This window comes from Mus caroli, chromosome 8 (genome assembly GCF_900094665.2).
Source record: "Mus caroli chromosome 8, CAROLI_EIJ_v1.1, whole genome shotgun sequence".
In the NCBI taxonomy this organism is placed as follows: domain Eukaryota; kingdom Metazoa; phylum Chordata; class Mammalia; order Rodentia; family Muridae; genus Mus; species Mus caroli.
Window position 1 is genome coordinate 111,072,098 of NC_034577.1, and position 13,646 is coordinate 111,085,743.

Sequence of the window (13,646 nt, forward strand, 5' to 3'; positions counted from 1 at the left end):
CTGAGGGAAACTCCGGAGCAGCTGTGCCCACACTTGTACATTATCCTTTTCCTTCTTGTCTCTAAATCCTAAACTCAGTCCTACCCGTGTACCCTCTTTCACCTCTACTTAATAAACTTGCCAACTTTGCCCCACGCGGGCTTGTCATAAAATTCTTTCCTGGCTCGGCAGTGGTGGCGTACACCTTTAATCCCTAATCCAGCACTCTGGAAGCAGAGATAGGCAGATCTCAGAACTCGAGGCCGGCCTGGGCTACAGCTGGGAGTAGGAGGTTTAGCAAGCTTTTTTTTTGTTTGTTTGTTTTTGTTATTATTATTATTGCCTATATGGCTGAGTCAAGAACTTTCCCGTGTGTATACACTTGCGTGTGTGCAATAACTAGCACCTACTGAGTCTCTACCCTTTGCAGAATGTGCTAAGTCATCAACATGACTATCCACCCCCACCCGAGACAGAGCTACCTTACGTAGCTGTGTGTGACCTGGAACTTGCTATGTAGACTGGTCTGCAATTCATAGATGATCATCCTACCTCTGCAGCCTATATACTGAGCTCACAGGAGTACAATTCCTGGATCAACGAGTTCTTTCTAAAATGGTTTATTTCGTGCGTGCCCCTTTGTATGTCAGAAGACAGTCCGTAGTTGGTTTTCCCCTGGCGTCATGTGGATCCAGAGAATGGAACTCATTTGGTCCTCAAGGGTCCAGGAGGCAGGGCTCCGTTACCCGCTGAGTCATCTCACTCAACGTTTATTTTTATGTTTTACAAAGAAAAAAAAAATTTTTTTTCCCAATGCCAGGTAAAGCAAGCTAGTGAAGAGAATGAAGAGTGAAGGAATGAATGAATGAACGAACGGTCAGAAGAGCGCGCTCCATAGGGTAAGGGATCCGTGGGGATCTCCACCGGAGATCCCAGGACGGAGCTCAGGCGGACCCAGCGCACTCCCGGACTCCACCTTGCAGCCCCAGGGTGCCTGGCCAGCTCCATCCTCACGCCCTCGCCTGGAGCGGCCGCCCTCGGCGCGCTGGGGACAGAAGGGTCGCCGGCCCGGGGCGCACGCCCACCTGTCGCGCGCAGGCGCAGAACGCCGCCTGGCTCTCCCGCGGTGCAATCAGTGCGCAGGCGCGGCGGCCGCTGCGAGTGTGTCTGTGCGGCGAGAAGATGGCGGCGACGGGAGACGCGGCGTGAGAAGCCGGAGCAGCACCGAACCTCATTGAGACGGGCCGCCATGGCCCTCCATAACCCACAGGTAGCGCGGGCCGTGTCCGGGCTGGGAGGTCTGGGCCTCGGGACGGCCTCGGGGCGACGATCGCGAGGTGCGCGGCGGGCGAGCGGTGGGGGAGGCGCCGGCACGCTGCCGGCCTAGGCCCGCGCCGCGCCCCTCAGTGCCGCGCTTCCCCGGCTTCGGAGGCCGCCCGAACCGCCCCGAGAGCTCCCGAGCCGCCCCGAGAGCGTCCGAGCCGCCCCGAGAACGCCCGAGGCCGCAGGGAAGGCCTCCGCGTGCCCGGCCCGCAGCCGCCGAGTCCCGGGCGACGCTCTGGCCCGGCGCCGCCGGGGACCTGGCCCCTGGCCTCGGGAATTCTGTTGCATAGAAAACTGGGGCGGCATACTCCGGCTCGCCCGGGACTGACACCTTTTGCACGGTGTCCGAGCCCGGGCTGGGCCGGGGCCCCGCAGGCCGGATTGCCTGCTGTGTTTTCTGTGCCCGGAGCTGCTCCTGCAGCCCCTCTCCTAAGATGCACTTAGGAGGAGTGAGAAGTCAGCACGTGGTGCCGCTTCTCCGGGCTGCGACTCTCGGGAAACTAAGAAGTAAAATTGCCTTTTTGAGGATGGTAGGTGGATGTATGTACAGGCAGGTGAGGTCGGTCTGGTGAGGCCACCTTTGAAGAACGATCGTCTTTTTATTTGATCTTTCTCTTGGTCCATGATCGCCTCTAACTTAAGTTTTTTTTTTTTTTTTCCCCTATGTCAGCCTGGTGCGTTGCAGGCACGAGCCACCATGTGCTTTTGAAAGGTTATTTTAGTAACTGTTGCAATATGGGATTTAAACCTCGAAACTGTTTTTAATAAAAGGTTAGATCCTAGGAGAAACTTCCGTTCTCTTAAGTATGTGGTGTTTCATAGATCAAATCTGAACTTTGCCTGTTTGACCTTTCCCCTCATCTGTAAATGCTTTTGTATTTGGTGTGCTTTTTTTTTTCAATATGCAGACGATTCGTATTTGTTGAATAATATTTTGACAAATTTTTTTTTTTTTTTTTTTTTAAGTTTTAGACAGGTCTTCACTATGCAGCCGTGGTTGGTTTGGGATTAAGGCAACCGCCTGCCTCTCTCCAGAGGCCCTGGCGATTCGGAATATTCACCACCACATCTGGTTCTATTTAGGCATTTTTATTTTATTTTATTTTATTCTTATTTTATGTGAGTGAATGCTTTGCTTGCATGTATGTATGTTTCTGGTGCCCACTGAAGCGAGAAGAGGGTGTTGGATCTCCTGAAACTGGAATTAGAATGGTTCTTAGCCTCTGAGTCCTGGTAGGAATGAAACCCCAGTTTTCTGCAAGAGCAGCTGTCTTTTTTTTTTTTTGGTTTTTCGAGACAGAGTTTCTCTGTATAGCCCTGGCTGTCCTGGAACTCACTTTGTAGACCAGGCTGGCCTCGAACTCAGAAATCCGCCTGCCTCTGCCTCCCTAGTGCTGGGATTAAAGGCGTGCGCCACCACTCCCGGCAAGAGCAGCTGTCTTAAACCTTGGAGCCATCAGCCCTTTTTCATAGCCTTGCTCAATTGAAAAACACCTGAAGTCCCAGCACTAGGGAGGCAGAGGCAGAGGTAAGCAGATCTCTGAATTTGAGGCCAGCCTGGTCTACAGAGTGAGTTCTAGAGCAGCCAGGGCTACACAGAGAAACCCTGTCTCAAACAAAAAATCCCTCTAGTTGACTACCTTGTTTTATTTTTGGAATTAGTCTGTACTGCTCATTCTGAGCTGAGCTGTAATGTCAATTCTCTCTCTGTGTGTGTGTGTGTGTGTGTGTGTGTGTGTGTGTGTATGATTTTGAGGCAAAGAAAGCATGCTTAAGCACAGTTCACTTTCTCAAGCACCAGTAACAATATCCAGTTGGTGGAAGTGGTAGTGATTAATTCCCCGGGGTCCATTGCCCTGGCATTGCATGGAGCCAGACCAGAGAAACGAAACAAATGTTAGCAGTGCCTTGGGTCAGCTAGTGGTAAAAGGGAGAAGAGGTGGTAGTAGTTTTAGTCCTGTTTTATTTTGAAAAGACGAGTGGATTAGCTGTGTAAGGTGGAGCACACCTGTAACCCCTGCACGGGGGAGGTGGAGGCAGGATCAGCAATCCAAGGTCATCCCTAAGTACAGAGCACGTTTCAGTTCTCTCCCCTCCACGGAGAAAAAGGGGAGCTGGAAGGAGGGAGGGGGAAGGGGAGGAGGAGGAGGAGGAACAGGATTTCACTGTTTTGAGTCTGTTTTGAGTTGTTCTAAGCATTTGAATACTTAGTTCATTCAGTCAGGAGCTACCAGCAGGTTACCTTGGGCTAGCCTCCATGATGTTCGAAGTGGGTGGTTTTTGTTTTAATTTGTTTTTGGAGACAGGGTTACAATGTTGCCCTGGTGTGCTTTAGACTTGAGTTTTCCTGCCTCAGCCTCTCAGGTTTTAGGGAGGAGCCTAAATATACACTCGGGCTTTGTTGAAGTAACTGTCACAGGTTTACAGTTAAGGGTCAATTTTCAGTGGACTTTCAGAGGTTACAGGTTAACTCTTTCATGTCCATGTTTTGGGTTTGTTTGACTCCTGTTTTGTGAATTGAGGGCGACTGTGAACTTGGAAAGACTCTGAGTTTAGGGCGTTCCTGTCCACCAGCTAAACCAGTTTAGAGAAGGAGCTCTCACCTGAGGTGGAAGTGAATCTGGCATTCTTGCTGTCAGAACTGGCTCAGTGAGCTGAGCAGATTAATTTGAAGCTACCAGCTTTCCTTATACTTGAAAAGCTGGCCTTGGGTCCACAGTGTAGATTCTGTACCCAGGTTGGGTAGAGTGCTATTGGTTTCTGTTATCCTTAACATAGATCCCCACATTTTACATGCCGGGAGTTCCCGGATACAGTTTCTAGCACTGTGGCAGAGTGTTACACTGTTTTGGACCTGCCTTTGTTACTGATAGCTAGATTGGGGTAATTCTTAAAGATACTTTCCCATTTTTGAAACAATGTTTCATTATGTAGCCTGTGGACCTAACTGTAGGGGCTGCAGGCAATCTCACACTTCCTAGTCTCCCGAGCTACCATACTCTGATACTAGATCAGAATCTTACACAGCTTGTGCAACTGAACTAACAGTTTTGAAGTGGCTATGGGGTATTTGGAGATATTTTTGTGCGTAACAACAGCAAAACACTTCCGTCAGTGCTGAGACTATAACTGCTATGAGTCCCGGAGCTGGGAGTCCTCTGAACACTTATTGTGTCTCTGGGCTTGCCCTCCTTCCTCTCAGCTCTCCTTGTTGGGAACTCATCACCAACAGTTAGTGGACAGACATGATTCTGGAGTCTTTTCTAGGGCTACCACTAGAACAGGTATCCCAATTTATGTTACGTGGGGGTAGCATGATTTGAATAGTGGTGTACACAGGAAAATTAAAAGGAGAAAGATGCCATAATTTGGTGACAGCCTCATGCAGACTAAATTGTCAAGGGTGGGGAAAAGCTGTCCTCTTCTCTTGGATGAGGTACATCAAGCCATGGTAGTTTTGCAAATCAGAGTTGTGTGAGCATTTCTGAGCGATGGATCAAGTTTTCAGGATGCACTAGATGGGGCTGGGAGACACTTGTCATTGATAATTAACCAAAGTAAATGTTTATGGGAAGTGGTTAGCAGAGCTTGCTTTTGAATTTGTGGTTAGGCTAGTGCATTGCAGTTGACTGGCACACATGAGGAGCCATTGCTGCAGAGCAGACACACGGCTGCAGTGGAATTTGCTGGCCATGGGATGTTGGATTAGTGTCATTTGTCTTTTAGTGCCACTTCAGCAGGGCACTATTCATTTCTAAGACTTGCATGTGCTTGGACTGCAGTTTTTCTGTCTGGAAGTGATCTCCCAAAAGGCCTTGTGTGACCATCCTGTCTGGGCAGGCTGGATTAAGAGCTGTTAATCCAGGGCCTGGAGAGATGGTTCTGTGGAAGGAACACTGCTGCTCTTGCAGAGGACCTGGGTGTGATCCCAAAGGGGAGCTCATAGCCTTGTCTGTAACTCCAGTCCCAGGATACCTGGCACCTTTTCATGGCATTTTTGGGCACAGAATGCATGTGATATCCAGACATAATGCAGACAAAACACACATATTCATAGAGTTGAAAGAAAGAAAAAGAACAAGTAAGCCTTGGACTAACCTTGGTGGTGCACATCTGTTATTCCCGAGTGCTGGGATTAAAGGCGTGCGCCACCACAACCGGCATTTTTTTTTTAAAGCTTTTATGTATGAGTACACTGTAGCTGTCTTCAGACACACCAGAAGAGAGCATCAGATCCCTTTACAGGTGGTTGTGAGCCACCATGTGGTTGCTGGGAATTGACCTCAGGTCCTCTGGAAGAGCAGTCAGTGCTCTTAACCACTGAGCCATCTCTCCAGCCCCAAGGTGTCCATCTTTTAATCCTAGCACTCAGGAAGCGGAGGCAGGTGGATTTCTGAGTTCCAGGGCAGCCAGGGCTACAAAGAGAAACCCTATCTCAAACACTGGCAACCCAAATTGTGTGTGTGTGTATGACTTTAAATGTAGCTAAGGCTACCTTCAGACTTGCCCCCTAGCCAGGGATGACAATAACCCCCTTCTACTTCCCCAGTGCTGAGATCACAGTAGTATGACACCATGCTGGTTTGTGTGATTCCGAGGCCACAGCTCAGAGCATTGTGTGTGTAGCAGTTGGCATCCAAGTGCTCCACAAGAATTAGACTCAGAAAAGTACTGAGCATGCAGCACTGGCCACGCTATAGGCCAGTGTCAGTGGGTGACCAGGCTGTGGCAAAGAGAAGCTGCCTGATGACGAGTGCACCCTGAGGCCTTAGTTGGTCTTGTGGCTGGCGGGACATATTTGGTACAGCTCTGTGTTCACAGAGACAGAATTTGGAAGACTGAGGTCTTGCTGTGTCACAGTTGCTGGCCAGGAACGGGCAGCAGTCATGTCTCAGTCGCCTGAATGCTGTGATTAGAGGTGTATACCCTGCAAAATTGATCTTATGAAATACAGAGTGAGGCTGAAGTAATATATGGATTACATTTTGCAAGACATGGACCTTGTCACTAGGCTGCCAAAGAACATTGAATGGACTCCATTAGAAAGCCAGAGTCACCTTTGCATGAGCGTTTGTGGCTGCAGCATTGAACTCTCACATGCACACTGGTGCCCTTGCTGGGACAGAGGGTGTCCACCTCGACTCCATCACTGTCATCTGAGCAGGCTCAGGACCATTATTAGCTTATGGATTGATTGGGATTCCAGCAGCTGTCAAGAAGCTTTCTAGAATTGCTTTCTTTCTGTCTCTTGCATCTTGCCTGTGTTAGGCAGCTTATCTCAGAAGTAAACCCACCGAGGGTATCTCCTCCGTGTGGGAGGTGCCTGGGTGCCTGGGTGGGAGCTGGAGGACTGGAGGGTTAGTGGTCGCTTTCACTGTAGGTTTTTTTCTGTAGCTCTGGTAGTCCTGTCCTGGAACTCACAGTGGAGAGCAGGCTCTTGTCAAGATTCACCTGCCTCTGGAGCGCTGGGATTAAAGGCATGCACCTTCACTGCCTGGCTCCTTCCACTTCTGTGTGGGTTCCAGAGGTGAGACTTAGTATGTATGTGAGTTTCAGAAGTAGAACCCAGATCCATCGATTGTAGCCACAAGCCCAGGGTGTAACATCTTTTTGTTACAGTGTACCCATCAAAGCTGTGGGGTAAGAAACCACTTTGAAAAGGAAGCTTAATTCCAGGTTTTGTGATACCTGCCCATTCTACCATCCTTTCCCCCACCCACAGTCCCTCTTGTGTATGAGTGTCTGCATGTGTTTTTGGACCAAAAAAACTGTACTTGAATTAGAGACAGCTTTGAGCCACGGTTGTGGGTGCTGGGACCTGGGTCCTTTGCCAGAGAACAGCAGTGCCTCTAACCACTCTACTATGCCCCTTCTAAAATTTAAATATTTTTTTTCTGCCCTGAAGCAAGGGTGTGCCTGGAGCCACAATCCTAGCCCATATCTTGATATATCTAAACTTTTTTTATCACCTCCCCTCTTCTGCATACAGGGTTTTCCTGACTGTCCTGAAATTTGCTCTATAGATCAGGCTGGCCTCAAACTCAAAGAGATCCTTTTGCCTCCCAAGTGATGGGACTAAAGGCGTGCCCACCACACCACACTTGGCTTTCTTTTTCTTTTTCTTTTTCTTTTTCTTTTTCTTTTTCTTTTTCTTTCTTTCTTTCTTTCTTTCTTTCTTTCTTTCTTTTTTTTTTTTTTCTGAGACAGGGTTTCTCTGTAGCCCTGGCAGTCCTGGAACTCACTCTGTTGACCAGGCTGGCCTTGGAACTCAAGTCTGCCTCTGCCTCCTAAGTGCATGTGCCACCACTGCCTGGCTAACTTTTTTTTCTTTTAAGAGTAATTTAAGGATTACAGCAAAATTGAGACGTTAAAGACATCTCCCACATAACCTTTTGGTATTTTAAGTAATGGTTTCCTTTGGGTGGGTGCCAAGGCTGTCACTCTTTAAGACCAAAATTAGGCTTCCTGGGTAGGTGAACATTGGACAAGAAGGGGTATACTGTATCACACCTGACTTTGAAGGGACATTGCAGTGGCTGGCACTGTGGTCCTCCTGTGTGGCCTGTGTCAGCTGTCACATACTGTTATCACTGTCCCACACACCACAGAAGAGGCAGCAGGCCTCTAAGTTAAGAGGCTGACAAGTCAGGGTTAGGTCCTTCTGGTTTGAGTTTTCTACTTCATAGAATTGCTTTTACAGAGGATATAGGCCAGGGCTTGATGTCCACCGAGGGATGTTATAGTGATCCTCAAATGAGAGCTAGAATCAGAGACCAGTTGAGATGAAGAATGTCGTGAATGTGTGCGTGCCTGCCTGCCCGCCTGCCTGCCTGCCGGGGTTACTGTGCATTAGTCCCGCAGTCCAGTCCTTTCTGATGATTTTTACTTCTAAAACAAAGACATGCTATCTTGTGAGCCACTCATCCCCTGCAAAGGAGGTGGGAGATGTGAAAATAAAGAGTTTCTTCACGGATCCTTCATCTTTACCTTGTCATCTGGATGTTTTCGGTTAGACCTTTTTGTTTTGGTTTGATTTAGAGACAGGTGACAGGTTCTCTGGACAACTTGGCAACCTGGACAAGGCAGTGTGTTTGGAACATGCTTTGTTGCCCAAGCACTGGGGTTAGGTACTGGAGCTGCCTCACACTGTGTGTGTGTGTCTGTGTCTTGTGTGTGTTTTAATGACAGGCTCCTCCCACCCCGCCTTCCCATCCTGGCATCACACTTTAGGATTATAGTGTACCCCATACTTGGAACAGTTTAGAAAATATTCTGAAATTTGGTAAATTTTATTATTATTTTTTAAAAGATTTATTTGTTAACATACATAAATACACTGTAGCTGTCTTCAGAGGCGCCAGAAGAGGGCATCAGATCTCATTACAGATGGTTGTGGGCCACCATGTGGTTGCTGGGATTTGAATTCAGGACCTTCAAAAGAGCAGTCAGTGCTCCTATCTGCTGAGCCATCTCGCCAGCTCTTATTATTTTTATGTGTATGGGTTTTGTACCACATGTATGCCTAGTGCCCACAGAAAAAAGAGAAGGCATTGGATCCTCTGGACCTGGAGTTTCAAACAGTTGTGAACCACTGTGTGGATGCTGGGAATTGAAGCTGGTTCTTCTGAAAAAGTAGCCAGTGCTCTTAACAGCTAAGCCACTTCTCCAACTCCATAGTCCACTGTAGCTCTGTGCTCTGGCTTTATACTATAAAAGAGACAATTCTCAAGTTAAGTTCTTGTTTCCTCTTCTATAGGGCCCTAAAGGACAAACCCTCCATGGTTTGGAGAGAGTGGTAGGTCATCTGCCTGAGTGGCTAGAAAAGAATCTGCCAATTAGCCTGAAATGTTTCTTTTTTCTTTTAAAACATTTTTCCTTTTTATGTGTGGTTGTTTTGCTTGCCTGTATGTCTGTGCTGTGTATCACACACATACCGTGCTAGTAGAGGCCAGAAGAGGTGATACCATGGAACTGAGTTAAAGGTGGTTGTGAGCCACCTTGTGGGTCCTGGGACTTGAACCCTGGTACTCTGGAAAAGCAACCATTGCACTTAACTGCTGCTCCATCTCTACAGCCCCTTAACCTGAAGTGTTTCTTCTGTCCTCTCCAGAGTTATCTTTCTTCTCATCAATGTTCTGCAGTGGCCAGATAACCCTCTAACTCTTGCCTTTCCAGACTGGCACATTTGCTTCACACCCTAATAAAATGCAAACCGAGGTCTTCTGTATCAGTTCCTTCGTCTCCCCTCCCCTCCCCTCCCCTCTGCAGCTCTGGCTGTCCTAGAACTCACTGTGTAGACCAGGCTGGCCTCAAACTCACAGAGATGCAAAGTCACATAGAGCAAGTGCGAGATTTCAGTCCTAGCACACTCTGGGCAGAGGCGGGTGGATCTGAGTTCCAGCCCAGCCTGGTCTACAGAGTCAAAGTTCCTGGACAGAAACCCACAGATGGCACCTGCTTCTGCCTCATGTGCTAGGATTAGACGAGTACCCCATGCCCTGACACAGTGCCTTTTTTTTTTGGTTTTTAGAGACAGGGTTTCTCTGTGTAGACCAGGCTGGCCTCGAACTTAGAAATCCACCTGCCTCCCAAGTGCGCCACCACAACTGGCCCGACACAGTGTCTTTAATGCCTCCAGTTTGTGTGGGTGTGAACGCCAACAAGAACGCAGGCTTGTTCTCGGTGGTAGTGTCTACTAGGTGCAGTGGGTGGGACTGGCCCCGAGGAGCCTGCAGTCTCGCCCTGTGAAGGTCTGTATGTTAGCTCTTCAGTGTGGTATCTGTTTTATTTATGGGTCACTATGTGTGACTAATATCCTTCAGCAAACATAACCAGCTTTTGTTTTCTTCCCCTTATCTTGTTGCAGTTCATTTGTTATAGCCATAGGTGTCCCCCAGAGCAGTGGCTAGTGGCCGCTTCAGGTCCCTCTGGAGTTAGGACCTCAGACTCACACTGTTAACTGAGCACGACGGCTTGAATTTGAAACCGCTGGCCTGGAATTCCCTGGAGTTGTACACAGCTTTGAGTGGGAGTGGTCGAGCCTGGGTGGCTCCTGGTCTTGGATGCGCCTCCTCAGGATGTCTCTGGGTTTTCACAGGCTGATGCTTCTGCTTCCTCTTTACTTCTGAGTGACTCCTGCTGCTGCAGCCTATTATGGGTTTATGTCCCCAGTCTCTGTGCCTGCTAATCACAGAGCCATTTAGAATCTTAAAAACGATTCTCGCCAGATCTGGCTGGATGCTTAGTTTGAATCCAGGGCTAAGCTCATGGCCTTCCCAGTGGATAGTGTGTGTAAGTGAAGGGAACATGGTAGATGTGTGGGCTGCTTACTGCCTTGAAGGGCTGATTAGGGTTCGGGAATGTGCTTTGAAGATTTTCTTTAGATGCATTTTTATGTGTGTGGATGTTTTTGCCCATATGTATACATGAGCCTCGTGCCCATGGAGGTTTTCAGAGTCCCTGGAACCGAAATTATAAGAAGTCGTGAGCTGCCACGTGGGCAGTAGAAGTTGAACCCAGGTCCTGTGCAAAAGCAAGAGCTACTTTGCATGTATGTCTGCATGACAGAATAGAGCATCAGATACCATTATAGTTAGTTGTGAGCCACCATGTGGTTGATTGAACTCAGGACCTCTGGAAGAGCAGTCAATGCTCTTAACCGCTGAGCCATCTCTCCGGCCCCCATTAAATCATATTTTTATTATACTGCCATTTTCTTTTTCTAAAAAAGATTTATTTTTTGTGAGTGCACTGCAGCTGTCTTCAGACACACACTAGAAGAGTGCAGAGGATCCCATTATGGATGGTTGTGAGCCACCATGTGATTTCTGGGAATTGAACTCAGGACCTCTGGAAAAGCAGTCATCTTGAATTTTGAGCCATCTCTCAAGCCCCCATTAAATCCTATATATTTAGTATACTGCCATTTTCTTGCAAGAGGACAATACCATCTTTGTCCCTGTTTCCTCCCCATCTTGCGTTTTAGTGTCCCCTCTGCCTTCATGTCCTCATGTGTGTTTGTAATGAAAGGGTCCATGGGTGAATGAGGAGAGCAGTGGCTTTTGTCGTCCTGAGACTGCTTTATGTGATCTCCAGCAGGGCCCACCTCCCTGCAAATGACGTAGCTTCATTCCTCCTGTGGCTAGAGGATTGTTGTCCACTATGTGTGTACACATTTTCTCAGTTCTTCTGCTGTTGCTGTTCGAGGTTTGTTTTGCTTGGTTTTGTTTTGTTTGAGGTGGGGATTCTTGTAGCCCAGGTGGCTCTGAACTGTACCTGAGAGTGACCTAGAGCTTTTGATCCTCCTCCACTGGAATTAAGTAGTATAGTACTGGAATTAAGTAGTATAGTACTGGGATTAAGGTTGTGTGGGCAGTGGTGCTAAGGATGGAGCCCAGGGCTTCCTTCCTGCATGTTATGCAAGCACTCTACTGGGCTACATCCTCAGCCCCAGGATTCTGTCTACATAGGTCATAGTTCAGGCTTATCTCCAACTCCAAGTCCCATCTCACCTCCCAATTGTGCCACCACCATGCCTGCCCCTTAATTCAATTCCTCCCCTTCCCCTTCTCCCTCCCCTTCCCCTTCCTTCCCTCCCTCCCTCCTTCCTTCCTTTTTCTTTTTTGAGAGAGGGTTTCTCTGTAGTCTTGGCTGTACCAGAACTGTGTATGAACGAGGCACAGCGAGCCTCTGCTGGGATTAAAGATGTGCACTACTACTTACTCCTAGTTCTAGTTTTTTTGTTTTGTTTTGTTTTGTTTTTCGAGACAGGGTTTCTCTGTGTAGCCCTGGCTGTCTTGGAACTCACTCTGTAGACCAGGCTGGCCTTGAACTCAGAAATCTGCCTCTGCCTTCTGAGTGCTGGGATTAAAGGTGTGTGCCACCACTACCTGCAGACTTGCTGGGCGACCTGAGACCTGATTTTTCTTTTTGGGGGGGGGGGTTTCGAGATGGTTTCTCTGTGTAGCCCTGGCTATCCTGGAACTCACTCTCTAGTTCTATTTTTAAGATGCTCTTCTGATAAGAATTGTAATGAAATAATATTTCTCAAAACCAAAAATGTTTCTTCAGGCCAGGTGATAAGCGGCAGCATGTCCTGTTGAAGTTTCTGTATCATATTCCCCTGTAGTTCCTGACAAGTGCAGTCCTGAGGGCTGAGGGAAAGACAGCACCCCTGTAGAGCCAGCAAGCACAAGTGCATTAGTGAGCATGCCAGTTCCCCTGCTGGCCTGGCTGAAGCCACAACTGTCCCTGAAGCCTTAGGACTCTTCTTAAGGCCACATCTCCTAATTCTTCTCAAACAGTTCTACCCATTGAAACCAAGGAGTCAAATATATGAGTCTATGGGGAGTCATTCTCTTTCAAACAACCATAGCCTGTCTATGTGCGTGTGCACTGAATGCATGCCTTGTGCTTGTGAAGGCCAGGAGAGTATGCTGCATCCGATTGCCAAGCCAGCTCTTCAGCCCCATTGCTGCTGTTGTCATAGACAAGGCCTCCACATAGTTCTGATGATCCTGTAACTTTCTATGTAGCTAGTCTGGGTTAGCTCAAAGAGGATTAAAGATGTAAGACACCACACCTGGCATTGTTTGTAATTGATTAATTAATGACAGACTCTCACAACGTTGGTTGGTCCAGGCTGGCCTCAAACTCAGATAGCTCAAGCTGGCCTGAAACTTGGCAGACCATTGGCTTTACCCTTCTACTTGCTGGGGTAAAGGACATGAGCCAGTATACCTGGCTTTTAAAAAGCCATCTACCGTTGCTAATGATCAAGAGGGCTCAGAGATTCTCTCCGTTGGTCCATCTATCCATGAGTAAATGGTCCAGATAACTACACAGAGGAGTAGTTCTGACCTTCCTGTTTCCGCTTAGTTTTTCTCAATCCCCTCTCTCCGTCAGGGCTGACAGTGGAGTAGCACAGGTTTCTCTCAGACCCTGGGATTACCCCCAGTCAGAGATTCAACCCAAGCAAGTCAGAATCAGTCAGCTCAGTGTGTCTCAAAGCTGGGATGAGGGCTGGACTCCACCCCAGCCACTGATGGGAGTTGTTACAGGCCTGGCCTATATGCTGCAAGCAAGCCTAAGAGACCCTCTAGAGACTTCCCGAGGCTTCAGGTTACATTTTTCTACAAAAACAAAACAAAATAAAACAAACACACACACACACACACACACACACACACACACACACGCACACACGCACGCACACACACCCACCCCTTCAGAAGAGAGCATCCAATCCCCTGGGATGGAGTTAGAGGTGGCTGTGTTGTTGGGATGGAGTTAGAGGTGGCTGTGTTGTTGGGATGGAGTTAGAGGTGGCTGTGTTGTTGGGATGG

General features: G+C 48.2%; 1 protein-coding gene across 2 annotated transcripts in view; it reads left to right on the forward strand.

Moving 5' to 3' along the window:
• The first annotated feature begins 686 nt into the window (after positions 1-686).
• Usp10 (ubiquitin specific peptidase 10) overlaps positions 687-13,646 on the forward strand; it is a 48,144-nt gene continuing 35,184 nt past the window's right edge. For both annotated transcript variants that reach the window (XM_021170186.1, XM_021170187.1), the window contains exon 1: positions 687-1,249. In XM_021170186.1, coding sequence (XP_021025845.1) covers positions 1,229-1,249 — 21 coding nt within the window. In that variant the 5' untranslated portion in view covers positions 687-1,228. The remainder of the gene's footprint in view (positions 1,250-13,646) is intronic.